The 14,353-nt window shown below is 37.3% G+C and overlaps 1 protein-coding gene across 7 annotated transcripts in view; it reads right to left on the bottom strand.

Moving 5' to 3' along the window:
* Window positions 1-14,353, bottom strand: part of AP2B1 (adaptor related protein complex 2 subunit beta 1) — a 120,607-nt gene that overhangs the window by 73,685 nt on the left and 32,569 nt on the right. For all 7 annotated transcript variants that reach the window (XM_067021584.1, XM_067021588.1, XM_059048622.2 and 4 more), the window contains 6 exons: window positions 12,953-13,143; window positions 10,714-10,935; window positions 10,068-10,188; window positions 9,840-9,935; window positions 2,942-3,057; window positions 1,000-1,165 (listed from right to left, as the gene is read on the bottom strand). In XM_067021584.1, the coding sequence (XP_066877685.1) occupies window positions 1,000-1,165; window positions 2,942-3,057; window positions 9,840-9,935; window positions 10,068-10,188; window positions 10,714-10,935; window positions 12,953-13,143 (912 nt within the window). The remainder of the gene's footprint in view (window positions 1-999; window positions 1,166-2,941; window positions 3,058-9,839; window positions 9,936-10,067; window positions 10,189-10,713; window positions 10,936-12,952; window positions 13,144-14,353) is intronic.

Here is a 14,353-nt window from a genome sequence, read left to right as displayed (position 1 = left end):
TGCCGCGGAGCAACTAAGCCCATGCACCACAACTGCTGAAGCCTGCGCGCCTAGAGCCTGTGCTCCACAACAAGAGAAGCCACCACAATGAGAAGCCCTTGCACCGCAATGAAGAGTGGCCCCCATTCGCGGCAACTAGAGAAAGCCTATGCACAGCAACGGAAGACCCAATGCAGCCAAAAATAAATAAATAAATGAAACAAATCTATTTTTAAAAAAAGAATAAAATTTTTAAAAAAATAATTAAAAAAAAAAAAGAGTCACCTGCCAAACCATGAAACTGCTGGCTGGTATATGTTCCTTGTAGGGCCTATTAAAATTACTATGATAGATTACACACATAAACTTCAATTTGCAGTGAGTACAAATGCCAGGGAAAAAGGTTTAATAATTTATCTGCTTCTCTGGGCCTTTGACTCGAAGGTCTCTCAGTTTTGGTAGAAGACGGGAAGGAGTCTAACCATCCACAAAGAATCTTTTCAAACTGCACATGCCAGCCTTCACCCCAGACAAAAACCCCAGCTGCAACTGAGCCACAACAATTACTAACAGTAACGGGTAATCAACTTTAGGTGACAGAAAATTAAAGAGTAATAACTACTGCTCTAAGTCAGTAGCTGTCAAAGTGTAGTTCTGGACCAGCAGCAGCAATAGCATCACCACCCTCAACCTTGTAAGAAATGAACATGCTTAGGCCCATCTCAGACCTACTGACTCAGAAACTCCAGGGGTGGGGTCCAGCAACCTGTCCTTTAACACAGGGTTAAACACCAGTGCTTAGGTGCTTCTAAGGCTCATTAAAGTTTGAGAACCATTGGCTAAATTAGGCAGGCTTGTTCCAACAGATGTTAGCACAACTGAAAAAGGTCACCCCTTTTAGGAGAAAAATGAACATACTATATGTGTATATAAATTCACACACATGAAACTGCCTAACCTTTACCTTTTTTGAAATCGTCCCCAAAACATCTAATACATAAGATATAAATGGGAACTTACCTGGGTGCTTTCATCATGAAAACCTTCCAGAAAGCTCTCTAGTAACTCATCTGCATTGTCAATTCTTTCAGCATATTCTCCCACAATCCAAATCATAGCTGCTCGAGCGTCCGGCTCATCCAGTGAGTCTAAGTTCTCACACAAAGTGGCAATGATACTTTCATATCTGATATAACAAAATGGACTATGGTTACTAAAGGCAAAACTGAGAAGTGTATTTAACAATGACACCTAAAAGCAAAAAACCATGGACAAGGTACCCTAAACCACCACCAAACTACAAAGATTTTTAGTCAAGAGAATGTACAGGCTTTAAAGCCAGAAAATTATAAATGTCTTCAATTTTCCTTCAATTATGTTTTAATAACTAGACCATAAATCTTTATAAAAGCTTATCAGATATCCTTTTCACAAGGAAAAACTAACCTATGTTGTAAAATAATACCACTACCTTATATTTCTCACAGTCTTTCTCATAACTAGATCAGAGAATTTTCCTATTACTTCATTTTACCTTCATCGTAGAGGAACAGAAATTCCACTTTACTATTAGGAAAATGGAGTCAGACAACAATAGCATCCAGAAACAGTAATTTTGCCTCTTATCCACCTATCTCTGCTTTCTATAGAGATCTTTATTTTCCTTCCTCCCAAGGCACCCACACTAATGACCTGTTTCTCTATAGAAATAAGCAATTTTTCCAGGTCTGTAGCTCTCATTCTTTACCATGTTAAATCCATCTCCTTGGCTAATGTAGTTTTAAACATCAGAATGAAATTGTATAATAAATGAGATATGGACAACCTAGTAATACACTTAATTGTTTGCCCTATTTCCATTGATTAAACCAGGTTCTCAATAATGCTTTCTTAAAATTAAACTATCATAATCCCTCAGTAATACAAACCAGAAATTGACACATTTCTTTACCAAGCATATTAAGATATACACCTCCCCACTTAATCAAGAAGTTTAGAAACCCAATCCTCCTCTTTCCTGGGAGAGTGGTAAAAGTATATGATCCTTTTTCCAAAAATACCATTTCTAGAATTAAAAATATATATATATTATATAATGCTTAATAAGACACTACCTTATTAAAATATTTCTTCTAATTCTGAGTCCACCACTAAGCTAACTAACTGCAAGTCACTTCATTTCATATTATCTTTAACAATAATCAAAAGCCTTAGCACAGTTCATCTCTATGATTATAAGGTAAAATGAGATTTAGGATGCTTATAAGATCTGCTTTTATTTCACTCTTTCAGATTCCTTAATTGTTTGCCTTCAAAAGCAAATCTGAAAAAGTATTTTTGTTTCATAACTAAGAGGCCGCAATGTGAAAATTTTTGTAGGGTGAAAATGTAGATTTTGTATATCTTAATGGAAGCAGCTACAATACTTCAGAAAAGGCCTGAAACTCTGACAATTTATTGTTGCATGTTCTATAATTTTCTACAAGTGCTAGGTAACATACTAAGTGAATAGTGAAGCTGTCACCGCCCTGGCTTTTACAATAAGGTGACCATATAATTTATTATTCAAACTGAGACATTTCTGAGAGTGAAAAGCGGCACAATTATTAATTATGCCTCGTAAGAGGCATAAAATGGATTATGCCCAGGCAACCTGGAATATATGGGTATCCTTATTTAATAGTAACTTCATCACCAAAGAATCTGGCTAACTTTAATATATGCCAATTGACAATACATATTCAGACAGAGCTTCAATTCTTCTAAAAGTGATAAAGCAGGGTGAAAATTCAGATTTTAATCCTTGTGCTAACCAACTTATATGTTTCTGATTTTTAATGAAGTATTCAATTATGACCAGTTACTTTACAAAGACTAATTCTTACCTAGCCAACCTTAAAGTGCCTTACTTAAACATTTCCTAAATGATCTGAGGAAGAGGGCCATAAGTATTTGGACGTACTTGTTGGGGTATTTGCGGAAGATATCCCTGATGACAACAATCGCCTCTTGGACCACATAATTTACTTTGGTTTGGATGAGATCAAGCAATGTGCTTACACAGCGCTCTGCAGATTGCTGCAAAGAGGAACATAACGAGAAGTCAGATGATCTATCCAATAACACAACCTCAACATAAAAAATTTTTTTGAAACATTCAGGTGTATCAACTAAACTAGACTAAAAGATGAAGCACTTAATTTGACCGTACTATACTACAGGCTGGGTTATCTGATGGAGATATACAGAAGTTCTAGATATATTCCAAATTTTACTCATTACAAGAAACAGTTCAAGTGAAAAAAATCATCTTGGATAGCCAGGATGACAGAAATGTGAAGAAAGCATAAGTCAAGGTAGGAGGAAAGAGTAAGAATGAAAGAATAAGACAAGGTAGGAGGACTTTATCTGCAGTGCATGAATGAGCACAGACAGAAGGCATCTTTAAACCTCTCGAAATGAAACTGCCAAATTTCATTTGTGCACACAAGCATATTTTCCTGGGAGAAGGTTTACAGTTTTCATTATATTTTCAAAGTTATCTGTGACTCAAAAAACTCTAAGAAAAACCTGCCATCTTCTGGGCTATATAACTGAAAGTCTATGGCCTTAGATAAACTGCAATTTTCCACAGCCTATGGTTCATCTATAAAATAGAATTTAATCTATTAGTCTTTTATTAATGAAGGGAATATAGAAGAATACAAGTGACAAAACTAATGTATTGAAACAATAAGTCATAGTTTTTAAAAGAAGGGTTCCAGAAGAGAGATCTTAAAAACCAAGGACTGATTTATCATATATTACAATGTAGTATGATGGGTCATTCCATTATATGCCTCCTGATAAGATGCAATAGGAAATTCACAGCAGCATCTAAGAGGTATTCTTGCCAAAAACACTGAACATGAATATTACCAAGCCTCTAGATTTAATTTTCTAAAGGGGATGAAGGAATGAGATAAACAGCATCACTAAAATACTATCAGCCAAATCTAGACTCTGGAAAATTCTACAAGTCCAATGATCTAGTCCTTTCAATAAACGGCACCCAAATAAATAAGTAAAGACTTAAGAGACATATTAACCAAATGCAATGTATAGCTAGCTCTTGTTTAGATTTTGATTTGAACAAGGCAACTGTAAGAAGACATTTAGACACAGGGAAAACTGAACATGGACTAGGTATTCAATGAGATTAAGAGTTACTATTTGTTGAGTACGGTAACGATATCACGACAATTTTTTTTTAGAGGACCTTATCTATTAGATATACACATTGGACTACTCTAATAAGATCATATCTGAGATCTGCATTAAAATATAACAGTAACCCACTCCCGTGAAGGGGGAGGGAGAGGGAGAAGATCAAATGGGAACAGCAATGTGTTGATATTTGTTCAAGATGGATGGTGGGTACATGAGAGCTCATTAATCCATTTTACTTTAGTGTATACCTAAAAATTTCTGTAATAAAATCTTTTAAAGGTACTATAATTTAAACCATTCCAAGCAATATAATGAAAACAAAATTGCATCTTGAGGTTATTTATATGATGTCATATATATGATGATTCTGTTCTCTTTTATTATTGTAGTTTTCCCATTTTTTAATTCTATTTTATTCATTTTCAACTAGTATTTCCTGTGCTGTTATTACAACAGCAAAAGAGTTGGGGAATTTTAAATATAAAAGTTATGATAAATCATAAAGCATGTAAGGGTTAAATTATCAAATTAGATAGTACTAATAAAGTACTCAGTATAGGGCTTGATAGAAAGCTAACATTTACTGAACCCTTAGTTTCATTATTATAATAAAGATAAACAAAAGGCCATTTCCCAGGATTCATCAATATTCGAAAACATTTAAGTCTAGGACAGTAATTTTCAAGCAAATTGTCATCTCACCTATGTTGCTTTTTTTTTTTTTTTTTTTTTTTTTTTTTTGCGGTATGCGGGCCTCTCACTGTTGTGGCCTCTCCCGTTGTGGAGCACAGGCTCCGGACGCGCAGGCCCAGCGGCCATGGCGCACGGGCTCAGTTGCTCCGCGGCATGTGGGATCTTCCCGGACCAGGGCACGAACCCATGTCTCCTGCATCGGCAGGCGGATTCTCAACCACTGCGCCACCAGGGAAGCCCACCTATGTTGCTTTTGATTAAATTTTAAAAACACCATTAAAGCAGTATGGCAGAGGAACAAAAGTAAATATCCAATCATTGTATATACAAAGTAAGTCCAGAAACAGAGAAAGGCATACAGACATATAAAATTTAATATATGATAAAGGCAACATTTCATAACAGTAAGGAAAGGATGAATTGTTTTGGTGTTTGATCCCCACACTCTTATCTTTAACCAAACCATTGCCATTAAAGTAGAAAATAAAAGTGAATTTTACATAACTTTGAAGTGAAGCACAACTTTCTAAGTGTGCCACTAAAGATATCATTGGGAGAGGGACTTCCCTGCTGGCGCAGTGGTTAAGAATCCTCCTGCCAATGCAGGGGACATGGGTTTGAGCCCTGGTCCATGAAGATCCCACATGCCACGGAGCAACTAAGCCCGTGACTGCAAGTACTGAGCCTGTGCTCTAGAGCCAGCGAGCCAAAACTACTGAGCCTGCATGCCACAACTACTGAAGCCCAAGCACCTAGAGCCTATGCTCCGCAACAAGAGAAGCCACCGCAATGAGAAGCCCGCGCACCGCGACGAAGAGTAGCCCCCGCTTTCCGCAACTACAGAAAGCTCACACACAGCAATGAAGACCCAATGCAGCCCAAAATAAATAAATAAATAAATTTATTGTTTTTTAAAAAAAGATACCATTGAGAGAAAATGGATAGAACTCACTACATAAGGAAATGTGAACTTCTATGCATCAAAAAGTCAAATGAAATCAAAAGGAAAATAATTGGGAAAATAACTATTAATGGAATGATGGGGTATTAAATGAATACCTTTAATTAATTATAAAAGACTTAAAAAAAATCAATGTGGAAAAGATAACACATTGAAAAAAGATACACATGCCATGAAAAAGCAATTCCAAATGGCTAAGCGTAATGAAAAAAATGTCACCTCAACTAGAGATCAAAGATTTAGCTACAAGGATCCTCCTTATAACCATTATTTGGAAAAAGAGCAGAAACAACTTTAAGGTCCATACAGGAAGGGAAAGGCTAAATAATTATGAAGCAATCACACAGTATGTCTACAAACCACTAAAAATGATGTAAAATATTATCAGTAACATGGGAAAATGTCCATGTATAATAAGCAAAAAAAGCAGACTACAAAACATAAGTAAATAGCATTTGTAGAATGATCTTGTTTTTGTAAAAAACACACCTGTTTATGGAGGACTATGTAAACAAGACTTAAAATCATATCCACATCATCTCTGGGAGGGTAGAACAGGGGTAGGAGAAAGCAGAGTGTTCTGCTTTTAACTTGTCTTACTTTATGATTTTATGTAGTAAATACATATGGTTTTTGTTTGTATAAGACATAAGTCAGTACCTTATCTTCAGCTACAAAAATGAGAAATGGTAAACACCAAAGAACAGAAGACTGGGAAGTGAGGAATACCTTATCTTAGTGACTTAATCGCTCTCAAACAAAACCAAACATATAAATAAATCTCGCAAACAAATAAAATCATTTTATTTGTAAGAAAAGGAGGGCAGGGGTTTATTTCCTCCTTAAAGAAACAGGTATACACTGTAATATATACAGCTTTAAATCTGTCAATCATACCTCAATAAAGCTGGAGGTGGGGTGGAGAGTAAACTCTATTAAAAAAACCAACCAAACAAAAAAGAATAGGCAAAAGTTACTGAAAAAACAGTACTATGAAATGGCTTTTTCATCGTTCTTTATTGACTCAATAGCTTATGCTTAATCTTTAACCTAACCAACTTAATATGATAAAATTACACATTTTTTTCACCTCAGGATACTTAAAGCAACAAGGAAACACCTGTACTTATAGTCATGATAAAAAACGCCAACTCTTAACACCCAAATTTTACAATAGGCTCTGTTATCTTAGCTAAGCACTAAACTAAAATTCTTTTTTTCTCATCTGTCATATCTTTGAAACCAACTACACATTAAAAAAGGGTCAGATGCCCTGAGAGAAAAGCAGCAGCTCAGTCTGGAAGCTACAGAGAAAGGCTATTACAATTCCCTCTCTGGTTCTTGCCCTTGTCCCACAGACAGGTTAGTTAAAAACAGGCAATCACTGCCTCTCCTGCCCCAATAACTGTGTCTGGAGTAGGCAACTCTTTCCAACTAATAACTTTCATGATTTAACCAGTTCTAAGAAAAGTTCTTAGGCAAATCCAGGTAACTGGAGATAAGAGAACACTAGCTAAAAGGCAGGATATTCTTGAAGGCTGATCTTAAGCTTCCAAAGGAAGTTCATTCCTCACACACTCTCATATTCCCACCAAGGCACCCTGATTCAAAGGAAGAAGTGAGAGCCACCAGAAGTTCATCTCTTCCAGAAGATGATCGATAACTTTTCCATTTAGTCACAACAGACGGTACTAACAGCCGCTAGGAATCTAGATGCTTTGAGAACACTTTCTAGTAATTCCAGGGATAGAAAAATCTCTTTAACTTTGGAATGAGACTCTTTGCAAGAGCACTGTCAGAGAGGTTAGTAAGCCAATGACATTCTGGCAGTGAAAAGCACAAAATGACTCTTCTGCTACCAAAATAGCTCTGAAAATTGTCTGCATTAATACCATAAGTAGGTGGCTATTCCACAATGAGAAAAGAAAAAGAAAAAAGTAGTGGTGGTAAGTTAAGAAGCGTGGTAGTAAAAAAAAAAAAAAAAAAAAAAAAAAAGATGTAACACATCAAGATCCAATAAACAGATTTTCCCATTTCTCAAATGGAGCAACAGAAGTATATATTAAGTATCTGAAGCAACTGAGCTGGCAGAACCAGAAGTAGAAACCAAGATTAATTAACTTCTTGCTATAACAACTAGTCTACTAAATGATTTATAAGTGGTAACTATATGAAGCAGCATTCAGTAAATAAAAACAAGGAAGGCCAATTAGGAATTTGGCTTTCAGAGACACTTCTCTGACACAGCATCTGTTTCCTTCTGTTCCTGTGAAGCACTGGTTCATACTGTACAAATTATTTTAGTAACTATCCTTGTGAAATCATATGGTCCAATCTGACTCAAAGTAGAATTGCAGGGACTTCCCTGGTGGTGCAGTGGTTAAGAATCCGCCTGCCAATGCAGGGGACACGGGTTGGAGCCCTGGTCCAGGAAGATCCCACATACGGCAAAGCAACTAAGCCTGTGCACCACAACTACCGAGCCTGTGCTCTAGAGCCCACAAGCCGTAACTACTGAGCCTGCGTGCTGCAACTACTGAGGCCCACGCGCCTAGACCCCATGCTCTGCCACAAGAGAATCCCCCGTGCACTGCAACGAAGAGTAGCCCCCACTTGCCGCAACTAGAGAAAGCCCACGTGCAGCAATGAAGACCCAACGCAGCCAATAAATAAGAAAAAAAAGCAGAATTGCACATAGTCAAGTAGTAAGAACAAATATGGAGCTCTCAATCCACAATATCGTTGTGAACAGAAGCCATCATTAATTGCAACAAATTTCTGAATGAGGAAAAACAACAGAGGCTTGGTGGCTGATGAAGCAGTGCATTGTAAGTTGTAGCCCTTAATACCTACTGGAAGGCTGCAACCAAGCTAGAACCAATCTGCCCTCTAAGATCACAGAGAAGCTCTTCAAGAGGACTTCCAAGTAAAGATGAACTCCCTGCCCTAAAGCAGAAACCTGCTAGTCGATGGCCCTGCCAATGTGCACAGAACTCCTGACAACTGTCTGTCATCTCATTTTTAATATAAATAGGCAGCAATTTACTGTAAGTATGGTATACACTTCAATTAAAAAATCATATACAGACATGCAACCATCGCCATAAAATACTCCAGAAAATTCAAACCGCAGAAACAAAACCAATAACTGTAATTCACATCCCAAGAGATTTAAGAAACTATTGCAACCACAAAAAAAGGAATGCTATGAAAAAGTACCCATAACAAGGAACAGCAATGAAGGGAGGCTGTATGGAAAGACAGCTGTGCAGAAATCAACCACCCAGACTGGAGTAAGGACTGGAAGGACAGAGGACTGGAAGAGAGAAGGGTCTAGAACGAAAGAAAAGTTTTATAAATTTGATATTATGCTTGAAAAGCTGGAAGAAGACAGGAGTGCAATGAAGGCACAATGAAGTTTAAAAAAAAAAAACAACAACAAAGGCCATTATAAACTCCAGAAAAAACAAAAGCCTGTATAAGAAAGAAAACGCAATCATTTGATTGTGCAGGCTCTCCATATTTACAGGCATAATACGCACAGTAAGCTTTGCCAAGACTAGCTGATAGAACAAGAAATAAAGATATATTATCTCAATTTACAAAGATAATATAGGAACAAAAACCTCATGATATAGCTATAGAGGGGATCTATACAGAAGGGTAGAAGTAGGAGTGATGGAGTATATGAACTAAGTTGCTTCTCTCATAGCTGAAAGTTAAAAGACAATGTCTACAATTGGTAAATCAATAAATAGTAGCATAAGGATATTAGAGATGTGGACGTAATCAAAATAACTAAAACTAGAAACAGAGTTAAACATGATTCCCTCGGGAAAGAGAGGGACTGGGGACAGCTACTTTACATTAAAAATTCTTTAATATTTTAACAATGTGCTTTATTATTTTGATAAACTTAAAAATGTATTTTAAGGAAAGAGGTGAAGACAATATCCAGAGTCCCATAACGTGATCACAACTACCATGGGACACTTGCCTCCACCTTGATGGCACACCGTCCAATGGCCCGCACAGCTTTGCGCACAAAGTCGACATCCACCTCTGTGGCATATTCCTTCAGTTCTGCCAGAACCTGTGAAAAATCCACGAAATGAACAATCATGAAGGATTCTCCAACATCAATTTCATGGCCTAGGTTTTTCTGAAGGCCAGATCTTAAGATCTAAGTTATTAGATCTTAACTTGAATCTACTTTAAGTCTGACCTGAGCAATGTTGGCTTGGGAGGCCAAACGAATCATGATGTCCAATTTCTCTAGTTTCACATAGATGGGATCATTGTACTTCACAAAGAAAACTTTGATCTCCTGCTTTAAGATTTCAGGCCTGTGGTACACAGAAACACAAGATAAGGAAGGTGAGGCATATATTGATATATCCTTCTGAGTCTGCATTAATACCTAACCCGTGCTTCTCTGCTCTCCATTCATACACTCCACTCCAGGGAAAAAAACTCACAAACTTCCTCTACACCTCTCTAACCAAATCCATCTGGCAGACTATTTTTATCCTTTTTAAGGGGCAAAGTATATATGGCCAAGAAGAACCACTTGAAGAACAACAACCTGATCTAAATTACAGCCTGAACCATATTAAGCAGACACTAGCTATCATACAACTAAGAGTTCCTTCAGAAATGAAACTAAATTATAGAGCAACACCAGGCATTCATTGTAGGAACACTCTAAAATCAACTGTCAGCCTCCTGACCCTAAGCAAGTTGCTCTACCATACAGTATTTTCATTTTCATACATTAAGCAGAGTTTTAACCCAGTCCTCTTTAATACTGATGTTATTACGTTTAATTCAAAATTACAAACACTTTAATCACCAATTCATTTTTTCCCAACCTTTTCTGGACGATTAGGTTGATGTTCCTCAAGGCGACGTACTGCACCTCTGGCTCCCCAGACAGCAAAGTGACAAGCGGAGGGGCCAACTTCTTCAGCAGCATATTGTAGTAGTCAGAGTCCTTGGGTAACAACTCTAGAAATTTCATTAGGACTTTTACTGCTGAAAGCACCACTGCTGAGTTGGCATGAGATAGCCGAGGAGTTACCCGCTCACAGATACTGAGGACAGAAAATGAAAATTAGTACCTTAAATTATAATTTCTTTGCTCAATCCAATCTATAAGGTAATGTTGTCAGAGGTTCCCATGGCCCAAGTATAAAGAAATTAGAAAATCAGTTAGAAAAGTCAAAACTCCATACATAGATAAATTTGGGATCCAACAATGCAGACGTATCATTCCCAGCAAACTACAAGCAGAGCAGGGATATCGGAAGACTTCAGGAAACCAGCAATAAGGGATGTTCAAACTGGAAGGAAACTAGCCAATACCCAAAACACCTGAAGCTCACACCATTTACCTTCCTATTGTATAGTCCTCTCTGTCTCCCCATATTATGTAAAGGCTCCCTGCCTCACAGCCCATTTCTCCTCAGTTTATAGGAAGTCAAATCAAGCATTCTGAGAGTCATTTCATAGTGAGAGATATCAATCAACTGTGCCTGAAGTTTCACTGTAAGATGCAGAAGGAGATGGGCTGACAGGGAAAACCACCCAGCCTCTTGCATTCAGCATAAGGGAATCTAGGAAAGGGTGTTTGTTTGTTTTTAACAACACAATACCACTGCAATACTCTCTCAACCTCATCCCCTTCTCCTAGTCCCTGCCACCTACACTTAAATGTCTCATAAAATATAGAATATTTAGTTATCTGTTGAGGGTTCTTCAGAAATTAACCTAATTTTGATAGCTCTTAGGCAACATGAGTGGTTGGCTGACTCAGTTAAGGACACAAGATAAGTAAGCTGTGTTTTTCTCCCTTCCTCCTGTATCTACTTGGCTGACTCCCTGACCTCCTTTAGGTCTTTATACAAATGCTACCTTCTCGGGGAGACCTTTCCTGACCACCCAGCATTTGTTAGATCTATTCCTTACTTTATCTTTCTTGTTAGCACTTATCATCATCTGAACTATTATATGCTGTATTACGTATACATAGTATATACACTTCTGCCCTATCTCTCAGAATAAGTGTTCCATAAGAGCTATGATTTTTGTCTGTCCACTGCTATATCCTCAGAGCCTAGAACAATGCCTGGCATACAGCATGGGCTCAGTAAATATTTGCTGAGTGAATGAGTAAGTGTGAGATGTCAATGACCAAGAGAAAACAGAATTGTATGTAAAGCTCTTTCCAGAAGATATTTGTACTTTCAGGGATGGAAAGAAACTATCAGGGTGAGCTTTGGTTAAATCCAGAGGGAACAATTTCCCAGACATGTGAAGAGCACTTACATTATAGTAGCTTGAGCTTTAACTGGGCAAGGAAGGTTCCTATCTACCATAATTAAAATGAAGAGCCAACAATTCTTCAGAATTATTTTGCCTAGTACAGTGCCTATATACACAAAATGCTCAATTAAAACTGATGATACCTCCAATTCTGTAAACTAAAATGTATGTATGTGTATATGAAATTTAGTAGTCAGTATCTGATAGTCAAAGAAAATCTGCAACACTAAAGTGGTAGAGAGCTGAGCAGAACAATCCAGGTGTACCTTCCAAAATCTTCTCCAAATTCAGACTGATGTGATTCCTATATCTAACAGAAGACATCATACATTTTGCTGGCCCCAAGACAGTTTCTCTAGTACTAATTATAGGTATAAGGCAGCTCAATAACTAGCATCAAGCCATTTACTATGTATCTAAAAGAACTAAAATTTTGTTACTACAGTGAGAGACACTCAAAAAACCTTTGTTTGCCAAATGGCTAGGAATTGCTGTATGGGAGATGTGAGACCATGATGACGGAGAGTTTTTTCAGAGGGTTGTAACTACACTGTTCAAAAAAGAAATGAAAAATACACATCTCCTCTTAGGAAGAGCTATTTTTGCATGGTTTACTCTACCACCTAAAATGTTCCTAAATACACTGAGAAAATACCACGGGATAGCAATATCTATCCCATAAGCCACTGATTTTCTCAACGTAACAGACCCTTATTCTAATACAGACTTACTAGAACTTATTGAACAGGCAAGACTCCTAGATACTATCCAGAAAAACAGACTGACCTCTGAGCCTCCCGGTCATCTTTAGGGTTGTAATTAGACAGGCAGTCCAGGATGAAAATCTGGCCCCATTCGGTGCACTCATTCAGGGCTGTCAGTAGCTTATTAATGTTCTGTGGATTCAGATCGAGTAAGTTGCTGTTTGGGTGAGATTCACTGATTTCAGATAATGCTGCTACAGCATTAGCCACCACCTGGGAAAGAAGCAGATATGACCTTGATTTGTCAAGAACAGTACAACTATTTCTCTGGATCACTTCACAGAGCTCAACTCATAACCGTTCCTGAACATTTTACCCAGTCAGCTAGAAAGAGATATACTGCTTTCAAAACATATAATAAACCACCAGTGATGGCATATATAGCTTCCTCATGGTCAGGCAACACAGAATTAAACAATTCACATATTAGCAGAGAGTCGCTCATGATTTACTATTAAAACATTACTAATTTTAATAGTAGTCAAAACTATCAGTAGAATTAAGACACATGAAGAGCTGTAAAAGAAGTGAAGGTTAGGGACTTCCCTGGTGGTCCAATGGTTAAGACTCGTGCTTCCACTGCAGGGGGGGATGGGTTCGATCCCTGGTTGGGGAACTAAGATCCCACGTGCCTCACAGCCAAAACAAAACAAAAAAACACAAAACAGTGAAGTTTAAATATGAAACATGTACATTAGGCAATGGAAAGAAAAATCTAGGCCAAACAATTTTATAGTGTATGGGTGTGCATGTACTGGGGGGTGGGGAGGTGATACTTCAGGTGTCAATCACACCTTAAGTCTCAGAGTAAGAAAATGAGACCTTGAAACCACAGTTCAATGTAACATGACGTTGGGAAAGCACATTATCTCCATGAAATTCAATTTCCTCATCTGAAAATGGGATAATTTAATCCACCTCACAGATTAGCTATAGTTTGAGGATAAAATCAGATGACTTATGTATAAGTGCTTTCTACAAAGCCTTATACAAAGTTAAGGTGGTAATGTTACCATAATTCATCAAAACTAAGTTGCACAATTTTTCACATTAACATCTCTGAAGTTGGGATATATTTAATAATCAACGGCATGTCAGTTTAATAGGAGGTATTTTTCTTTCTGCGTAATACAGGAAATAATAATGCATCTTAGAATCAATGACATATGGTACCTCAAGTGTATCCTTAACTTAGGAAGTATGATAAATGAAAAATTGCTACCAAATATAAGAAAGTACACTTGTATCCTGACTTACAGACCCAGAAATCCATACTAGCTGCAAGAAAAAAAAGTGGACACTTTATCAAAATTACAGACTATGTCTAATTTAACTAAGAAATCTACAACCGATGAATGTTTAAAGTAATTTTAAGATTATAAGAACACCCAAAAATAACCAAAACAGACAAAAAACTATAGCT

The sequence above is a fragment of the Kogia breviceps genome, chromosome 19, assembly GCF_026419965.1.
Source record: "Kogia breviceps isolate mKogBre1 chromosome 19, mKogBre1 haplotype 1, whole genome shotgun sequence".
NCBI classification, from domain to species: domain Eukaryota; kingdom Metazoa; phylum Chordata; class Mammalia; order Artiodactyla; family Physeteridae; genus Kogia; species Kogia breviceps.
Note: the sequence above shows the minus strand (reverse complement) of the source record. Positions and strands in the feature narration are given on the sequence as shown.